The sequence below is a fragment of the Rhineura floridana genome, chromosome 8 (genome assembly GCF_030035675.1).
Source record: "Rhineura floridana isolate rRhiFlo1 chromosome 8, rRhiFlo1.hap2, whole genome shotgun sequence".
NCBI lineage: Eukaryota > Metazoa > Chordata > Lepidosauria > Squamata > Rhineuridae > Rhineura > Rhineura floridana.
This window is the reverse complement of record NC_084487.1, coordinates 25,349,575-25,365,799: the sequence shown is the minus strand read 5'-3', so window position 1 is coordinate 25,365,799 and position 16,225 is coordinate 25,349,575. Positions and strand designations below refer to the sequence as shown.

At 47.0% G+C, this 16,225-nt stretch overlaps 1 protein-coding gene across 6 annotated transcripts in view; it reads left to right on the top strand.

Moving 5' to 3' along the window:
* ERC1 (ELKS/RAB6-interacting/CAST family member 1) overlaps positions 1–15,899 on the top strand; it is a 319,311-nt gene extending 303,412 nt beyond the window's left edge. For all 6 annotated transcript variants that reach the window (XM_061638638.1, XM_061638637.1, XM_061638636.1 and 3 more), the window contains one exon: positions 9,123–15,899. In XM_061638638.1, the coding sequence (XP_061494622.1) occupies positions 9,123–9,260 (138 nt within the window). In that variant the 3' untranslated portion in view covers positions 9,261–15,899. The remainder of the gene's footprint in view (positions 1–9,122) is intronic.
* The last annotated feature ends 326 nt before the right edge of the window (positions 15,900–16,225 follow it).

Sequence of the window (16,225 nt, the reverse complement as noted above, 5' to 3'; positions counted from 1 at the left end):
GTTACCACTATTTGTCTCAGTTCCTCAGAATCCCTTCCTGCAAATGTTAGTTCAGGTTCAGGGATCTGCCCTATATCTTCCACTGTGAAGACAGATGCAAAGAATTCATTTAGCTTCTCTGCAATCTCCTTATCGTTCTTTAGTACACCTTTGACTCCCTTATCATCCAAGGGTCCAATCGCCTCCCTAGATGGTCTCCTGCTTTGAATGTATTTATAGAATTTTTTTGTTGTTGGTTTTTATGTTCTTGTCCTTGCACCTTCTCTGCATCCCCTCCGCTTGCCCTTGCACCCTCTTTGCATCCCCTCCGCTTGTCCTTACACCCTCTTTGCATCCCCTCCGCTTGTCCTTGCACCCTCTTTGCATCCCCTCCGCTTGTCCTTGCACCCTCTTTGCATCCCTTCCACTTGTCCTTGCACCCTCTTTGCATACCCTCCGCTTGTCCTTGCACCCCTCCAGAGAGGGTGAAAATTGGGAACTGGCAAGAGACTAGGAGGTAGGTGCAGTCTCATACTTCTGTTTGTGTGTTTTGCTTCAGTTATGTGCCTCTCATAGAGCGACTCTCACTAGGCAGCAAGAGATGACTACCCCAAGCAACTAATTTGGGGCACCATGCAACAAATTATTAGCTATTTTAATTTTTGGTTGTTGTATATTTACTGTCAGGAAGAGGTGCTTGTGAGATTTTCTGCCTCAAATGCCAACATAACTTTTCAAGCTATGGTACTATGACCTTGACTTGGGGGCAGGGCACCATTTGCTCTTCTGCTTCAAGTAAATAAATAAATAAATAAGTAGCAAAATGTCTTGTGCTGCACCTGCTTGCAGTCATTTCACATACTGGACAACTAACATGGCTTTTTGGTGAAGGGCAAGAGAGAATAAGACTTATCTCAAAAACAGTTGTGCTTGAGGAAAAGTTGGGAAACATATGTAGAACTGAACTTTTCTGCAATAATATAGACATTTGCATAGGGTATTTTTTTCTACTCATGGAATATTAAATCTTTAAGTCCTAAATCCTTTGTCATCCCCTCCCCCTTGTGCACACCCTTTACACTGTCTTTCTCCCTATGCATGTAGGTCAAAATGACAACTGGTGTAGTTTGGGAATTAACAGAATGAGAGCTGAATTACAACTCAAAAAAGAACTTTCCTGCTGGTGTCTGCTACTGATGTGGGGGGCATTTCGTTAGGGAGAAGTGATGAGAGGTGGTAATTTGCTGCTGAAACTTTTTATCTGCAACCCCTTCCCTGGCCACTTTTCCCTAGCTGATGGAGGTCAATAAGGAAAAACATGGGGCATTGCACTGGTAAAGTGGCAGGCATGGAAAACAGCCCCTTCCATCTATCTCCTGCTTCACCTACCCAAATGCACCCCAGCAAATGCTTTGCACATTGACAGCACACATTTAGTTGGTTTTCTGGTATTTGCTGCTGAAAGTGTAGTTCCATGCTGGGTGCAGCTGGGACGTTCTGAGTTCATATCTTACCACAGCCATGAACTCGCTGGATGACCTTCTGGCCACACCCACGCCAGACATTTATGCCACTTTAAACAGTCATGACTTCCCCCAAAGAATCCTGGCAAGTGTAGTTTGTGACGGGTGCTGAGTGTTATTAGGAGACTCCTATTCTCCCGACAGAGCTCCAATGTCCAGAGTGGTTTAACAGTCAGCCCCTCTTCTCAGACAATTCTGTGACTGGAGTTCTGTGGGGGGAATTGGCCTGTCAGGTGTGCTTTAACTTGGATTCCTGCATTGAGCAGGGGTGTGGACTCGATGACCTTAAAGGTTCCTTCCAACTCTACTATTCTATAATTTTCTGTTAGCTGAGACCTCTCTCTCTCTCTCTCTCTCTCTCTCTCTCTCACGCACGCACGCACACACACACACACACACTCACTCACTCACACACACACACACACTCACTCACACAGCCACTGAGCATTTCATAACAGAGCATTCTCAGTACTCATTTGGGCTGTTTTGGGAGTCATCCCCTTTCTGTTTTCTCTCTCACTTTTTTGTATTCTGCAACACTTGGGGTTCCCTCTTGCCCACTAATACTCCTTATTATGTGTGGTATGGATGGTGATACCATGGCTACATAAGCAACAACGCTTCCAGCCTGAGCTTCAGAAATAGAGGGAATGACACTCTGACTGTCATGGCCCCGTCAGAGGACTCCTCAGATGAGGACGACTTGGGAGTAACAGCAGCAGACCCAGGAGCAGCAGACTCAGAAGGAGACATGGAGGAGCCTCCTGAGAATCCAGCCCCCCCGACACTGCTGATGCAGTGTAGAGCTGACAGTTTGCAGTCAGCCCAAACAAAGCAAGCAACAAAGGAGTGGGGGAAGTGCTGACCATGGAGCAACTCCAGCAGGAAAACTTGCTCCTGCGCTCACAAGTAGACCAGCTGCTGTTGGCCGTCCAAGGCTTGCAAACCCAGCTAGCAGCAGCCCCACCCCCTCTCCCTACAGGGAGAGCCAAGTGCCCTGTGACTCTCCCAGAGAAATTTACTGGGGCTTCCGACCAGCTCTCAGCCTTCTTGGCCCAGGCCCAGCTCTTCATGGAGTTACGCCCAGAGGCCTTCCCAGATGATAAGACCCGGGTGGGATTCTTGATTAACCTCTGCACCGGGGCGGCAGCTAGATGGGCCACGCCCCTGCTCCTCGAGCGGAGCCCCGTGTTCAACGACCTAGCCGCCTTCACCAGAGAACTGAAGGCTATGTTCGAGGACCCAGTCCAATCTGCCACAGCCAACCGCCGGATACGCAGGCTGCGGCAAGGCCGACGCCCCTTGGGGGAATATGTAACAGACTTTCGTCTATTGCAACAAACCCTGGGCTGGAACGAAGCCGCTCTCATGGACCAGTTTCAGGAGGGGCTGTCGGATGAGCTAGCTACGGTGGAGCGCCCTGGAACCCTGCAAGCCCTCATACGCCTGTGTCTCCAGATTGATGTGAGGCTGGAAAGCAGGCGTGCTGCCAACCGACCCCGGCCAGTCTACAGAGCATCAGCCCCAGTGGCTGGGCCCTTGGAGCCTGTCGGCAAGGACCCTACACCCCCGGCAGAACCGATGCAGCTGGGAGGGGTTCGGCCACGTCTCTCTGCGGCCGAAAAGCTGCAACGCCGGCAACAGGGCCTCTACCTGTATTGCGGGGCCCCGGGACATTTTGCAGCCCAGTGTTCCGCGAAACGACCCACAGCCCGTGCCTCAGGAAACGCCCATGCCCCGGCCTTCACAGGCCCCTGAGCCTCATGGTTCAAGGGGCCCGCCACCTCAGTTCCTCACCGCCCAAGCATCTGACCGTGTTGATCGCACTGACAGTCCCCGGAAGGGGGACCCTACAAGTACCCGCCATGCTGGACTCAGGATCCACCAGCAATTTTATGGACGTGTCCTTTGCCAAGCTCCACCGGGTTCCTGGTCAACCCATTCACCGCCCCCTCCTGGTGGAGACTATTGATGGCCGGCTTCTCACCTCGGGCCCTGTAGTACAGGAGACAGTGCCGCTCGACATGGCCCTGGGGGAGCACGAGGAAAGCCTCCAGTTCTACCTGGCTGCCGCACCCCACTTCCCGGTCGTGCTGGGCCTGGCATGGCTCCAGCGGCATGACCCCATCATCCAGTGGTCCACGGGCCAACTGACCCTCGGATCCCCCTATTGCCAAGCCAACTGCTGGAGGCCGAAGGAGCGCATCCTGATGACCCAGGAGGCAAGCTCCGTGCCCAAGGCCTTACCAGAACAGTACCAGGAGTTCGCGGATGTGTTTGGCAAGAGGCAGACCAGTTGCCGCCCCATCGTCCTTACGACTGTCCCATTGCCCTGCTCCCCGGAGCCAAGATTCCCGTGGGCCGGCTTTATTCCCTGTCAGAACCCGAACTGGCAGCCCTCAGAGAGTTCCTCGACAAGAACCTGCGCTGAGGGTTCATTCGCCCTTCCACGTCCCCTGCAGCCGCCCCTGTCCTTTTTGTCAAAAAGAAATGTGGGGAACTCCGGCTGTGCAATGACTACCGCGCCCTCAACCAGATTACAGTTCGGAATCGCTACCCTCTGCCCCTGATCCAAGAACTGTTAGAGCGGCTGCGGGGCGCTCGCATTTTCACCAAACTAGACCTGAGAGGGGCCTACAACCTGGTGCGTATGCGGGAGGGCGATGAGTGGAAGACGGCCTTCCGCACCCGTTATGGGCACCTTGAGTACACCGTGATGCCGTTTGGCTTGTGCAACGCTCCTGCCGTCTTCCAGCACTTCATGAACGACATCTTCCGGGACCTCCTAGACCGCTTCCTGGTGATCTACTTGGATGACATCCTGATCTACTCACGGAACCCCTCGGAACATAAGGAGCACGTTCAAGCGGTGCTGCAGCGCCTGCGGGAGCACCACCTCTTCGCCAAGCTCGAAAAATGCGCCTTTGACCTCACGACCTTGGATTTCCTAGGCCATCGGATCTCGCCCTCGGGTATCCAGATGGACCCCGCCAAAATTGAGACCATCCTCCACTGGGCAGCTCCGCGAAGCCCCAAAGATGTGCAGCGCTTCTTGGGCTTCGCCAACTATTACCGCCGGTTCATCTCCCACTTCTCCGAACTCACCACGCCCATATCAGACCTGCTTCGAGGCAAAGAGAAGTTTGTTTGGACTGAGGCCGCTCAACAGGCCTTCCGGGGCCTCCAACACGCCTTTACATCTGAACCCATCCTCCAGCAACCCGACCCTACCCGACCTTACATAGTGGAGGCCGATGCATCGGATAAGGCAGTGGCAGCGGTCCTACTTCAGCCGGTGGGGAGCAAGCAGTCCCTGCTCCCCTGTGCGTTCCACTACCGGAAACTCAACGCTTCGGAACAGAACTACACCATTTGGGAGAAGGAGTTACTGGCCATCAAAGTAGCCTTCGAGACCTGGCGTCATCTCCTGGAAGGGGCACGCCATCCGGTCCAGGTACGAACAGACCACCGAAACCTGGAGCACCTGCAAAGCGCCCGACGGCTGAACCAACGCCAGATCCGGTGGTCCCTGTTTTTCTCCCGGTTCCAGTTCACGGTCACCTACCTCCCTGGCCGCCGAAACACCCTAGCAGACGCGCTCTCTCGCAAGCCAGAATACCGAGCCGAGCAGGTCGATCGCCCCCTTTGCCCAATTCTTCGCCCAGAGAACTTCGCCGCTACCCACCAGCCACAACCCCTCCTGGACCGGGTGCAGGAACAGCAGCAAAAGGACCCCTACGCCCTGGCCCAGCAGCGAGAGCTCCAGTCAGGGATGCCCGCCCGGGACAGCCCCTTTGCCTTGCAGCAGGGCCTCTTGTATCACCGGAACCGGTTGTACGTTCCCCCGGGAGCTCTGCGGGGAGAGGTGCTCCACCTCTGCCATGACAGCCAGCCGGCAGGGCATTTTGGAACGTATAAAACCCTCCACCTGGTCCTACGGGATTTCTGGTGGCCCCGGGTCCAAGCGGACGTCAAGGACTATGTAGCGGCCTGTGATACCTGCCAGCGAGCCAAGAGCCACCCTGGCAAGCCCCCGGGGCTCCTGCTCCCACTGCCTACCCCCCCCGGGCCCTGGCACTCGGTCTCCCTGGATTTTATCACGGACTTACCGGCCTCCCGGGGAATGACCACCATCCTCGTAGTCGTAGACCTGTTCACCAAGATGGCCCATTTCTTCCCCTGTGCCGGCCTACCCTCTGCCCCAGAAACTGCGCAACTGTTCTTGACCCAGGTTTTCCGCCTCCCCGACCACCTGATCTCTGACCGAGGAGCCCAGTTCACCGCCCGGTTCTGGCAGGCCCTGTTTCAGGCCCTGCACGGCCAGATCCACTTGTCCTCCGCCCACCACCCTCAATCAGATGGACAAACAGAACGTACCAACGCCACCGTCGAACAATACCTGCGGTGTTACACCTGCTTCCAACAGGACAATTGGGTGGATCTGTTACCGCTGGCAGAGTTCGCATATAATAACTCCGTGCATGCCTCCATGCGCCAGACCCCGTTCTTTGCCTCCTACGGCTACCACCCCCGATTCTTCCCCTCAGTGCGACCCCCGTCGCCGGTCCCCACTGCGGATGTCATGCTGCAGGAGTTGCAGGCCCTGCAGGCCGTCCTGAAGGAGCAGCTGGAGCAGGCCAAGGACACGTATAAGCGCTTTGCAGATCGCCACCGCCAACCAGGCCCGCCGCTGAAGGTAGGGGACCGGGTATAGCTCTCAACCAAATTCCTGCGTTCACAACGTCCGTCTCACAAGCTGGAGGCTCGGAACGTAGGTCCCTTCCGGATCACCCAGCAGATTAACCCGGGGGCATTCCGGCTCCAACTCCCTGCCTCCTTCCGCATTCACCCTGTCTTCCATAGATCACTGCTGACTCCCGCTCTCCCACCTCACCCCTTGAGTAGTAAACCGCTGGCCCCACCACCGATACAAGTCAATGGGGAAGAGGAATTCGAAGTGGCGCAGATCCTGGACTCCCGGAGGCATCGGGACTGCCTCCAGTACCTCATAGACTGGCAGGGGTACGGCCCTGAGGAACGCTCATGGGAAGATGTGGCGCAGGTGCATGCCCCTCGTCTGGTCCGGCGCTTCCACCAGCGCTACCCGGATAAGCCGGGCCCCGGCGGGAGGCGGAGGGTTGGTCGTGGGGAGGGGGATGGTGTCATGGCCCCATCAGAGGACTCCTCAGATGAGGACGACTCGGAAGTAACAGCAGCAGACCCAGGAGCAGCAGACTCAGAAGGAGACAGGGAGGAGCCTCCTGAGAATCCAGCTTCTTCTGCCCCTCAGCTGCAGAGCACCCCAGGGACAGCAGAGGCCCTGCAGCCAGACACAGACAGTGAACAGGATACTCCCCCCTCACCTGCAGAACGTAGACAGCAGAAGGTCAGGCAGAAGAGCGGCAGGCCTGTCTCCTTAAGGCCGAAACGCTGAGGGCTCACACCTGCTGTCCATCCTGCTCTTTATAAGGCACACTTTGGCTGCAGCTTGTTGGTGACTGCAACGTCAGGCGTGGCTTTGTGTAGACCTAGTTTCCCTGCAGCATCTCTTTGACTGACCTCCTTGGCAATTGATCCCGGACCTCCACTGACCTCGCTTCTGGACTTCTGACTCGGCAAGTACGCTTCGGATAGGCCTGGCAGATTTACAACCCGACTGCTGGCTAAGGACTTTCCTTCCCTGCCAAAGACTCAGGAATTTCCAGCCCCCCCTGACACTGCTGATGCAGTGTAGAGCTGACACTGACCAGTTTAAGTGGTTAGTATTTAAATCTGATTGGAAACTGTTCAGTTTGATACAAGGTGGCTATTAAGCATGACCTAAAAGCTGCAATTCCAAGCATACTTACTTGGAAGTAATTCCCATAGCAGTAAATAGGATTTACTTCTGGGAGTATAGAATCAATCCGTAAGAGTCTCCCAGTAGACACCATACATGTAAGCACATGGCTTTTCCCCAAGAATCTTGGGGACTGTAGTTTACTCCTCACAGAGCTACAATTCCCAGCACCCGTAACAAACTACAGTTCCCAGGATTCTTTTTTGGGGTGGAGGTGGAAATGTGCTTTAAATCTGTCATGTGTATGCAACTTTGGTGAGATAATAGCTGAAGGTAATCAGCCCAAAATGATAACAAATAATCAGTAGGCATTCCCAAAAGACATTCAAACAGTGGGTAAAAAAAAGTGAGAATTACAGAGGCAAACACAGAATGCAGTTAAGCAATAAAGTAATCCAAGAGAGAGGAGACACCTTTGTCTCTGCTCTCTCCCTCCTGAGCCAGGAGGGCAGCTCCCAAACCTGAGTGTTGCGCCTCCAAGTTAGTTAGAACTAGGTATGCCTTTCCTATCTACTATGTATTTCTATAAATAAAATAGCTTTTCTTATTTTACTAAGTCTTAAGTCTCAGTGATCTCAGTGCAGGGTAAAAGCCTGCCACTTAGGTAAATGCACACATTGGCACACACACATCTCAGACTGTTGACAATCTCTGCTAATATCTATACAGATTTACATAACATGCATCACCTGAACTCACATGATCTAGAGTTACCTTAGATCTTGCAACATTTGCAAATGAGAAGCAATAGGGTTTTATATTAGTTCTGATTGTCTATTGGGCTATCATAGGGTATGTATTTTTTGCCTTTTCTATGGCAAAAACTCCAACTTCAGTGGAATTTATGTGATGTGTTCTAACCATTTGAATTTGGCTAATGAATGCTTTATTCTTTCATCAGAACTTTAGCAGTAGTACTAAAATACTAATAAAAAAGGGAAAGAGAAAAAATACTTTACATACATCATTCAGCTGTATTGTTAATTATAGATATAGATATAAAGGATAAATGGCATTTTGTCAAAAGTATTTTTGCCTACATTTTATACCTTCTCCTTGGTTTTCCAAGCTTGGCATGGAATGCTTGTCATACAGAATTAATTTGAAATGCTGCATTATCATAATCATCTTCAAAATAAAAAAATAAATGTACTGCCTTCAAGTTGATTCCGACTTATGGTGACCCTATGAATAGGGTTTTCATGAGAGGCAGTGACTGGCCCAAGGTCACCCAGTGAGCTTCATGGCTATGGGGATTCGAACCCTTCTACTACCCCCTGTGTGTGTGTGTTTAGTTTTAATATTGTTTTAGGCTACTTAGATGTGAAGCAGCCAAGGCCAGCACCTTGTAGGCATTTTTTAAAAAAAGTAACTGAAATGTAATTGTAGTGATTACTTTTGAGAAAAAGTAATCAGTTACTTTCAGAACAATTGTAATTGTAACTGTAATTACTACTTTTTTCCCAAGTAATTGTAACTGTAATTTATTACTTTTTAAAAGTAATCTTCCAAGCTCTGGTGAGCACTCTGGTACAAAGAGTGTTTGGGCCATTTCATTTATTGCATTTTCGGTTATGAATGCAATACACATTTGCAAACTCAACCATGGTAAGAAATGGAGTAATAAATAAATATTATCACACAGGTATGCTTACCAAGGAGCTGAGGTTGACTGCAGTTCCCTGTTCGGTATACATTTGGAGGCCAGACTGAGGGCCGATTCCTGAAATGACATCTTAATATGCAAGCATGTGTTAATTCTGTCCTTCTTTTTTTTGCAGCTTCAGGATGAGCTAGAAAAGGGTGAGAGGGACAGCGCAGAGCTGCAAGAGTTTGCCAATGCCATTCTACAGCAAATAGCTGATCACTGCCCTGACATCCTAGAGCAAGTTGTCAATGCACTTGAAGAGTCATCATGACCGAAACCCAGTGCTAGTTCCCCCTGCAGCAGCATGCCCGGGGGCCAAGCCCAGTCAGTCCAAGGAGTCGTGAGGATGGAGAAGGGGGAGTGGGAAAAATCCGAGAAACCTTTGGTGCACCTTTTTATAAACAGAAAGAAATGAACCTAAACTGGTATCTCAGCTCTTCCAGTCTATAAATACTAAATTATGTGTGCATTCATCTTCTCACTGCCTTTCTACTTTGGAATATGCTTCCCAGTTACCTTTCCTGTTGGCTTTTGGATACGTCTGCTCCGAAATTTGATGAGTCCAATAAGCATGAAAGTGGCAATATATTGGATACAGCTCGTTCTGGTGTTTCTTAAAATGATGGCAGGGGAACACTTGCCTTGATTTTATTTTTTAGATTAGTAAAAAACGTTGGCCTACCTTCATTTATGGGGGAAGCTGAGTTTGCTGTGATACTAGCCCACAGTTGGCCAGCTTCAGTTTAGCTAGCTCAAGATGTGCTGCCTATGTCTACACAGGAGTTTTACCCTAAAAGGGTAAGTTATTACAAGGAGGGGAGGATAAATTCCTTGTTCTCTGTGGTAATTACAGTTAAAGTTGTGATTTCTCTGTTGTTCTGCCTATTGTAAGTTTCACGTTTGTTTACCAAGTGGGCTATGAAATGTGTGTGGCTGTTGGGGAAGGGCTATAGCTCAGCGGTAGAGCACTTGCTTTGCATGCAAAAGGGCATAGGTTCAATCCCTGGTGTCTCCAGGCAGGGCTGCCAAAGGCTGCTGCCTGAAACCTGGAGAGCTGCTGCCGGTCGAACTACATGACTTGGTATAAGGCAGATACTGTGTTCCTATGTTTTCTTGAGCCGAGTTTCTTGGTCTTCTGACAAAACTTAGCATCATACCTTTTCTATATATCTTGCATTCTCATTTGAAGAGTGCTGTCTTTATGCTTTGACTTCTCTTTTTATCCATTTCTGATTTCTTAGGAAGTTACTTAAGCTATTCCCAGTTGCAGAGGACTAAATATGCTCACCCCTACTGTTGAACCTTCCCTAGCACCTGCTAAAGATGAGTAAACCCAAAATAGCTTCTCTAAATGGCATCCTGTTAACATATCCAAATTCACAAGTTGAATAGGAATCTGACTATTTATGTGTTTTGCACTAATGGTGAAAAAATAGTTTTGCTCTGGGCAGTGCAAATTTATGCTTTGGCATTCACCAAAGCAGAACTCTGCTTTCTTCCTCAGCTTTCTTCCTTAGAGGAACTGTTTCTGAAGTTTCTTCTTGCAGATTTCAAGATTAAAAGAACCTCTTAGAGGAGAGAAAAGAGAAAGGAATTGGGACTTAATGCCGTAAGAGGAAAGATCACTGATCCTTAAAGTGCTTTCCTGACTTGTTTGCCTCTATAATGACTGTCTTAGTCATCATGCTTGGCTTTTTCAGCTTAAGCATTTTATACATGGATATGCTAATGAATTCCAAATTCATAAGACAGATGCTCTCTCTTAAGCCTTTTTCTTGTTTTTCTTCAGAGGCTCCTTCGAAAAACACTAAGCTCATATTTAAGGTCTCTCTTCACTAGCATCGGCTTTCTCCCCTTCAAGTGTATTTTTCCCCTTCAAATCTGGCAACCCAGATTCTATGACATCATTTTCTAAATATGAATTTCTATAAAGCAAAAGTTACTATTCAGTCATTGCAATTTTCAACCCATGGAGGGGGGGAAAGGGCTGCATGCACTACCCCCAACACCTCCAGGCATGCATGCCAGCTCCACTCCTAGCCTAGAAAGGGAGTTCTAAACGCTTTTGGTTGAAAGCATTTAGAAGCCTCTGTTATCGAATTGCGAGTCTTCAGGCCACACTGTGAAACCTTTATTATTATTACATTTTAAAAATATAATGTCTGCCTTTGAATATGAAAGGCCACCCAATGCCAAATGCTTGAAGATGCTCAGTTTCTTCCTTTCGTTAGCAGGTTCAGGAGAGGGAATCTGGGGGAAAGCCTCAGAAAGGAGATACAGTAGGAGTAAGATTGGCTTTGAATGGCAAACAATGTTTTTCCAGTGGGCTTCCTAATGAGGGATTCATGTTGCTGTCTTAGCCGATTCAGGACTTTGGAGATCTTGAATGGTAGTTTTCAAGCTGATGGCATTAATAGCCTGCGGTAGGTGCTTTTTGTCATAAAGTGAGCAGGGAAGGGGGACTTGAATGTTCTCAAGGTTGAAATTGCCTTTACCGGAAGTCATGTAGACAGTGACTGTACATACCATTAAACCATGCCTCATAGCAGAGCCGCGCCTTTGCCCCTATTGTTTTGAGTCAGCACATTTTGATAGGAGCTGCTGTTTTGAATTTTCCCTTCTAGCTTTTTCTTCTTCATCGCTAATTACTCACTGTAGAAATTTAATGCTGCCTGTAAAACCATCTCAGCCTTCAGACCCAACATCTTCCCACCACCACTCCCAGGCTATCCTGTTAAGTTATATGGTCAGGTCTCCAGCTGCCCTTGTTCCCTGCTGTAAAACAATCCACTCTCTCTGTGGGAGAAGCTGTGGAATTTTCCTTATCAGTGGTTGACCGACTGCTTCTTGTAAACCTCTTACCCAGATGCTCCTTGATAGTGGCTTTTGGGGGCGAAGACAGGGGCTTTGCTGAAACTGGGGAGGGGAGATAGTCAGAGATAGTGGCTTGTGGCTGATCCTTCATCCCCATGTGCTTATAGCGCTGCATATAAATCACAGTTCACCATGCCAGTATATTTGGAGCCTTTAACTCAGCTGCCACCATGTGGCTGTGCTACTACAAAAAACAGGATCTGCTTCAGCAGATGCCATTCCCAGAGAAGTGTGTACAGGGCCCACTCCATTGAAACTGTGATAAAGCCCATTGTTTACGTTCTACTCCTAGCATGTTCTCTGGGTGAGGAGGAAGCGGAACCAGTTCCCACTCTGGCCATTTGGTATTTGTCACGCAGCAGCACCCCTGCTGCTTGAAGCCCTCTCCCTCCAAGTCTGAAGTCTGCATCTCTTTCAACTTCTCTCTTATCCCACCACCACACACACAACTTTTCCACCCCATTCCATGAGCTCAAAGTCCTGCCACCCTAATGCCTGATCTAAGCCCTCAGTAAAAGTCTGATCTAATCCCCCAGTAAAGTGCTTTGAGAGACAGGGAGAGAGCAAACAAGATCTTATCTTGGAACAATGACCTGACTTTATCAGCAGTGAACCATTGCAGATAATCTCCTTGATGCCGTTTGGATAGAGGTCCTGTCTCCCCGTATGTCTGTAGGAGCTGTGGAGCCTTAAATGCAAGCTGTTGGCCATGAGCTGTTGTTGAACATGGCCTGCTTCAATTTGTTTCCCTGAACAGAAGAGTCCGAGATAGTTGACTGACTAGTGAATCTGGTTAACATTGTCTCCAATATGAGGTAGAAAATGCACAGGTCCAAAGCATTCATGGACGTATGGACAATCTGACTGTGACTACACTATCACAGCTCTCATACATTTTTATTTCTGCCATATCTGATATGAGTAAGATGCACCACCCATGTGCAGAAGATACCGCTCTGGACAGCTATGCTGCAAAAGTATCCATTCTCACCTTCCTTGTTCCTCAGTCCAGTTTTCAAAAATAGCCTCTTATCAGTGAATTCCAAATCTTTTGTTTACACTAGCTGTGGTAATAGAGTTTCGTTGCTGGATTCTAACAAGGCTTGGTTGTTTTTAAGGAATGTGTTGTTACTACTTCAAGCTATAAAGATGCTAATTTGTAATGCCTCAAAAGGTGTTTACCAAACTGCAGGAACCCCCTATAGAGGGAGTAGTGAAACAGTTCATCTTAATTTGGTGCTGTTACTAATAGCTCCCTGGAAAATCCAGCTAATTTCTTGACATCCTAATTGGACTTCTTAATGATACCAAGGAATCCACATTCACATTCCAATGCTATCAAACCCAGGTTAAACAAGGTTATAATAAATGCCATTCCAACCTCAGAATTGCACAGTGACATTAGCTACTAATGTTCAAAGAAAGAACTACTGAGAGGTACATCCTAGTTAATATATTTATATTAATGTTTGGTCTGTTACAATGACTGCCCTTGGCTGTCATTTTCACTCAGAAACACCAAACTCTCTCTGAAAATCCCAAACTGAAGGAAATGAGACTGGTGTGTGCCATCAAATGCTGTGTACAATAGGGGAAACCTCCCTAGACGATCCTGCATGTGAAATTTTCAGTGTATTTTGGAAGATTGTTGTACTTATATAAATATATATTGTATGGGAGTTTTAGGCATCTCTTCTCTCTATCCTAATATTCAGGGAGTATTCTGTTTAGAAATTTCCTTTCTCTGAAACAATAACTTAATGGAACACTATTTTCCTCCTATTTCATACCCCTGTGCTAGCACCCTCACATGGGTTCTTAAGTGAAAAGAAGATGGGGTATGCTTTTGTCAAAACACTTGGAATTAGAAGGTGCTACTTCAGAGAACTAAGAGATAATAGAAATGAAAAGCAGAACGTTCTGGATTTAATAACACTGCCCCACCAAAGGTAGTGGTGTAGAGAAATCAGGCAATGAGGGGCTTGGGGCTGCCAGAATTGACAAGACAAACTCTTCTCATGCCAGTCTTGTCAGTGCAGCAGGTGCTGTTTTTATAATACAATATTTTTTAACTTTTTTCCATTTATAGAGGAAGCCGTTATCGTTCTGAACAAAATGGCCGTCTCTACTGACCTTTTTTAAAAAGAGGAGGAAAATTCCAAACTTTTTAGTGTCAAAAGTGTAAACATAAGAATTCTGATTTTTTTTCAGTGTGTGTGGCGAGTGCTGTAACCCTGTCATCATTGGTATTTCCCCTTGACTTTTTGAAGGGTTTTTTTATTTTAATTCTTCTGTTTTGTTCTCTACTTGTCAATTATTGTCTGTGTGGTCCTCTGGGTGGGGCAGTTACCAACAATATGTGTCTGTTGTCCAATTTTAAATAAAAAACATAGAAGTAGAAATGAAAAGAATTGTGTTTTAAAAATATAAAAATTAAGTGTATAATCCAAAGGAATTCAAAATATGAAAAGGCAAAGTTCTGGACAACTCCTCCCAGTTTTATAAGGAAGTAGATTTTTTAGTCTCAAGGTACCTTTCAATTGCCTTTGACAGACCAAGGAAGACCAAACCAATGTGGCCTTCTTAGGAATATTACTAACTCCTGACTTTATCCCTCTCCCAATACTTATAATGTATGGACTACCTTTCAAATATAGAAAGGGGCAGACTTACAAACTACTCTTTGCTAGCAGCTACTATTTTCCGCCGGTATTCCTGGGGCTTTAATACTACAAAATTAAATAGGAGGGATACATTGCAGCATTTTTGCACACTCTTAGTCCCTATTTTGTACACACATAATACTTAGTATTTCTAAATGCACCTTCATTTGTCAGTTCCAGTTTATGTGTGATTATTCTGTCTGTACCCACTTCTGAAAATGTGCATTCAGAATCTTACAACAAAGGGCTTGCCATTCTTTTCTGCACCTTTGAGATGGAATGTTTTGACTCTGCTTTTAAAGGATATGGCCATCATAAATCTGCATAGCATAAATACATTTATTGTTACTACTAGCCATATCTTAAATTATTATACATGAATGTAGTTTTTTAAAAATCCTGGTAAATTTTGGGAATATCGATCATCCTTTCAATCTGAGGCTACTAATGTTCCAGTGTTGCAATCTACTTTAATTCACTAACCATTATTGCAGCTGGAATCAAAGCTGAAAACATTGGAATTGTTGCAGTTGGTCTGTAGTCTTACCCTGGAGACTTTCTTGTTAATGAAGGATATAAAAGTTAAGCAAGTTTAATTGATATTACTTCTTTAATTTGGTTTTCTCCATCCACTCATGGCTGAGGGTGAGGTCAAGCATCTGTCAGTCATTTTACCTAGTTAACACAAGATTTGGCTTAATACTGGTTTCAGCAGGCACCTCCTAAATACAAATAGATCACAGGTTTTGCTTCTCTCAGCTAGTCCCCTATCTTTGGTATGCTAGATCCTAAGTGTATTTATGCGTACCAAATGTTCATGTTCTTATTTAGGTTCCATATAAGTAAATGGGATTGTATCTAGAAGATTCTGCTATAAGCTGATGTAACATAAACCTGACAAGACATGCTGTTCCTTCATCCCTGCCAAAACAGCATTGCTACTTCCCTCTGATTCACCTCATGCTGAAATTAGAGCACCAGGTTCTGCTTTAACCAAATTATTCATAAACGCAGCACAATGGGCTGTCATAGGGAGAAACAATTTGTATGAAGTCCCCACACACACACACTACAGAAAGGGATATTTTACTACTTGGAAGGTGATGTGTTGCACTTTAACAGAGGAGGAGAGGAGCTTTGCATATATAGTCTGGCATACTTTGAGTTCCTTCTGGAAGGAGCAGCAGCGGGAGATAATAGATGTCTGTGATGCAAGTGCGCACGCTGCCTTCAGCTTGTATGTGTCTTATTGATGGAGTCATGTTACTGACAGGATAATGAATTGCAAAGAAATTGTGTTATATTCAACTTTGCCTTGATAATATAAACACTTTTGTTCAGTTTTTTTCCTTTTTTATTCACAAACTAAGTTCATGAGGAAATTATAAAATTATTTAAAAATTGTGCTGTCTGGGTTTTTTTAATTCCTTTTAATCTTCACTTTATAATGTGTTCTCCAGAAAGTTTCTGAGGATTTCTGTTTGACCAAATGAGATTTATCTTCCTCTTGCCACATGTCCTTCCCTACCTCCATATACAATTGCTTCACTATCTGCTAAGGATAAGAACATAAGAACTGAGCCCTGCTGGACCAGACCAACGGCCCATCTAGCCCAACATCTTGTTCTAACATTGGCCAACCAGATGCCTCTGGGAAGTCTGCATGCAGGACCTCAGTGCAGCAGCCTTCTCCCCACTA